This window comes from Borostomias antarcticus (genome assembly GCF_949987555.1).
Source record: "Borostomias antarcticus genome assembly, chromosome: 1".
Classification (NCBI taxonomy): domain Eukaryota; kingdom Metazoa; phylum Chordata; class Actinopteri; order Stomiiformes; family Stomiidae; genus Borostomias; species Borostomias antarcticus.
Genome location: NC_140234.1, coordinates 9,377,655 through 9,381,058, shown reverse-complemented (window position 1 = coordinate 9,381,058; position 3,404 = coordinate 9,377,655). Strand labels below are relative to the sequence as shown.

General features: G+C 49.1%; 1 protein-coding gene across 1 annotated transcript in view; it reads right to left on the bottom strand.

The window, feature by feature from the left end:
- The window catches only part of LOC311330114 (histone-lysine N-methyltransferase PRDM7-like), a gene marked incomplete at its 3' end in the record, with an annotated part of 16,989 nt that extends 14,038 nt beyond the window's left edge, over window positions 1-2,951 (bottom strand). Inside the window, exons 1-3 of the mRNA XM_084462098.1 lie at window positions 2,816-2,951; window positions 2,654-2,708; window positions 2,291-2,384 (exon numbers count right to left, since the gene is read on the bottom strand). Of these exons, the coding sequence (XP_084318224.1) occupies window positions 2,291-2,384; window positions 2,654-2,708; window positions 2,816-2,850 (184 nt within the window). The 5' untranslated portion in view covers window positions 2,851-2,951. The remainder of the gene's footprint in view (window positions 1-2,290; window positions 2,385-2,653; window positions 2,709-2,815) is intronic.
- Window positions 2,952-3,404: the final 453 nt, after the last annotated feature.

Below are 3,404 nucleotides of genomic sequence, written 5' to 3'. Positions count from 1 at the left end.
GTTGTGGAAAACTATATATTTTAGATATTCTTTTGAAATGTGTCCATCTACCAGTGCAGCCTTGAGTCGGACACTCATTTGTCCTTCTGTTGAGGTCATCCCTACACAGTACTTGAGGTCTAACAAACGATTGGATGAAAGCAGAGTCAACTAGCTAAACGGTATTTCATTGGTTAAATAAAGGTATCATTATTATCCATGTGCTTGTTTCCACCACGTGATGGGAAGCACAGCCCCAGACCTGGTGCAGGGCGCTCTACTATTCAGGGCTAGAAGCCTCATACCGCCCTGCCAGGAACCAGTCATTGAGCCCATATCTGTACTCACTCTGTCAGCAGTAGCATGTCTACAGATACTAGTATTTCGTTAGTCACCGAAGGGAAGAACGTTCTGGAAAGGTGAAAGCCTTTTCTCCAAGATGGCTACACGTGCAGCCCCTCACACTTTATACTGTATAAAACACACTGTATTGCACTTCAATAGCACATATCCACAGATATATCCACTCCCCTGACTTCACCACCCTGATCACATGACCTCTCTCCAAGATAGAGTCACAGCCTTTGAGATCACGTGATCAGGGTGAAGCCAGGCTAGTGGACATCAGTGGATGTGTTCTAGTCCAACAGAGGTCATCAGGTGCTGGACTTTGCTATCTGAGGTAGGAGGTGCTGGCGTTTTTCAGCAGGCAGATTGCTTTTTGGCACTTGAAGCAATTAGTCTGCTGGCCGGTGGGTGAGGAGCAGTTATTCTACAGACAGCAGTCTCCTCCTCCCGGTGATGGATAGACTGGGTCTCTGATATGATGCCTGTTCCTCTCTGGTCTGCTGAGTCCCCAGGTCTCCTCCCTGTCTGGTCTCTCTCTGGTCTCTCTCTGGTCTGCTGAGTCCCCAGGTCTCCTCCCTGTCTGGTCTCTCTCTGGTCTCTCTCTGGTCTGCTGAGTCCCCAGGTCTCCTCCCTGTCTGGTCTCCCTGTCTGGTCTCTCTCTGGTCTGCTGAGTCCCTCGGTCTCCTCCCTGTCTGGTCTCCCTGTCTGGTCTCTCTCTGGTCTGCTGAGTCCCCAGGTCTCCTCCCTGTCTGGTCTCTCTCTGGTCTGCTGAGTCCCCAGGTCTCCTCCCTGTCTGGTCTCCCTGTCTGGTCTCTCTCTGGTCTGAGTCCCCAGGTCTCCTCCCTGTCTGGTCTCCCTGTCTGGTCTCTCTCTGGTCTGAGTCCCCAGGTCTCCTCCCTGTCTGGTCTCTCTCTGGTCTCTCTCTGGTCTGAGTCCCTCGGTCTCCTCCCTGTCTGGTCTCTCTCTGGTCTCTCTCTGGTCTGAGTCCCTCGGTCTCCTCCCTGTCTGGTCTCCCTGTCTGGTCTCTCTCTGGTCTGAGTCCCCAGGTCTCCTCCCTGTCTGGTCTCTCTCTGGTCTGCTGAGTCCCAGGTCTCCTCCCTGTCTGGTCTCTCTCTGGTCTGCTGAGTCCCCAGGTCTCCTCCCTGTCTGGTCTCCCTGTCTGGTCTCTCTCTGGTCTGAGTCCCCAGGTCTCCTCCCTGTCTGGTCTCCCTGTCTGGTCTCTCTCTGGTCTGCTGAGTCCCCAGGTCTCCTCCCTGTCTGGTCTCTCTCTGGTCTCTCTCTGGTCTGAGTCCCCAGGTCTCCTCCCTGTCTGGTCTCCCTGTCTGGTCTCTCTCTGGTCTGAGTCCCCAGGTCTCCTCCCTGTCTGGTCTCTCTCTGGTCTCTCTCTGGTCTGAGTCCCAGGTCTCCTCCCTGTCTGGTCTCTCTCTGGTCTCTCTCTGGTCTGAGTCCCCAGGTCTCCTCCCTGTCTGGTCTCTCTCTGGTCTCTCTCTGGTCTGAGTCCCAGGTCTCCTCCCTGTCTAGTACACAGCAGAGCTCAGACAGGTCTGGCACACTTGACCTGTTGCAGGTTATGAGATCAAATCAATTACCATTACAGTTAGATCAACTTTAATAATCCCCAGGGGGCATTACAGCAGCAAGAACAACAGAGAAGGTAAGAACAGATCAATGATTAAACATATAGGCTACATAAGAAATAGTGCATTACAACAACAAAGAAATAGCAACAATAATAGTACCCTAAAATAGTCAAAACAAAATGTCTACCTTTTTCCAAGATATTCCCATCTTGATTAAAAAAAAACATTCTTTAACTCATAACATTGTTTATCCGGAATAATACAATTAGCAAGAGTGCCCTTCAGAGACCTGAACAACTTTCTGGCCTGGCCCTTCCTAACTTGATGTATTATTACTGGACATGTAGTATTAAGATGATGTTACTGGACTGTAGGAGACCTACCTGGTAAACCTGAGGCCTGGGTGTGAATGGAGTCGGTCACTACGGTCAAGCAGTCGCAGGATGGACAGAGACGATGAGCTTTTATCACTTTATTCTGAGTGGAAAACACAATAAAACACTGGTCTTCCACGAGTCTGCAATTCCTCTGGGGCTCCTGCAGTCAAGCGCTACTGCTCTGCTTTCTCTCTCCAACATCAGGATCAGTTGTTTACAGAAAGAACACATTTCCTTCAAACATCACAAACACTTTATTATGAACAATAACGAAGCTACCGCTACTGCTCTGCTTTCTCCGAACTTACAGAGAGCACATGGATGAATTCAGAAATCTGAGAATCTATTTACATATTTGAAGCAACATACCTGAGTGGAAGCCACACAAAAAATAAAACACTTGTCTTCCAGATGTCTGCAATTCCTGTGGAAAAATAAAAAGACCCATTTTCCCATGCGGCCTCGTCTGAGCAACCAGAACGCGGGATGCAACGCTGCCAGCCAGGAAACACAAACGGGCTATAAACTTACAATCCAGTGGACAAAACTTCATCACCAGAAATCATCACAGTGTGTAGCAAAACAAATAGTAGCTATGCAATGCATCAGTGTTCCTAACCTCAATTACGGGGTTTTCCACACAGATAATAAAATACAAGGATCATTTTACACGACGCACACAGGCCTTCCTCATGCAGCCAAGCCTACTACGGCAACTCCACAAGGACAAAACACACTCGTAGACCTGCAGTACACCATAACTCCAAAGGGGGCTCCACAACAACTAACACTGCTAGGGCTGCTCAATTAAAGCTAAACTCACATAACCAATAGTATATTTCTAACTCTGTTACACAGGTTATATGCCTGTCTGTTTAATCTAGGATCTGTAATGTGCCCCTTCTCTCCCCTCTCTAAACCAGCTTAGCTCTAGCCCAGTGCTCTATCACTCACACACAATCTTGTTTCAAGAAGTCATTTCAAGATGCACAAAACATCGGCACTCCCCCATCCTCCCTCTCTCTCTGGTTGTACCTTTGGGGGTTGGTCCTCACACGGTACGTAGGGTAGGGGAGGGTAGGGTAGGGCAGGTTAGGGTATGTAGGGTAGGGTAGGGTAG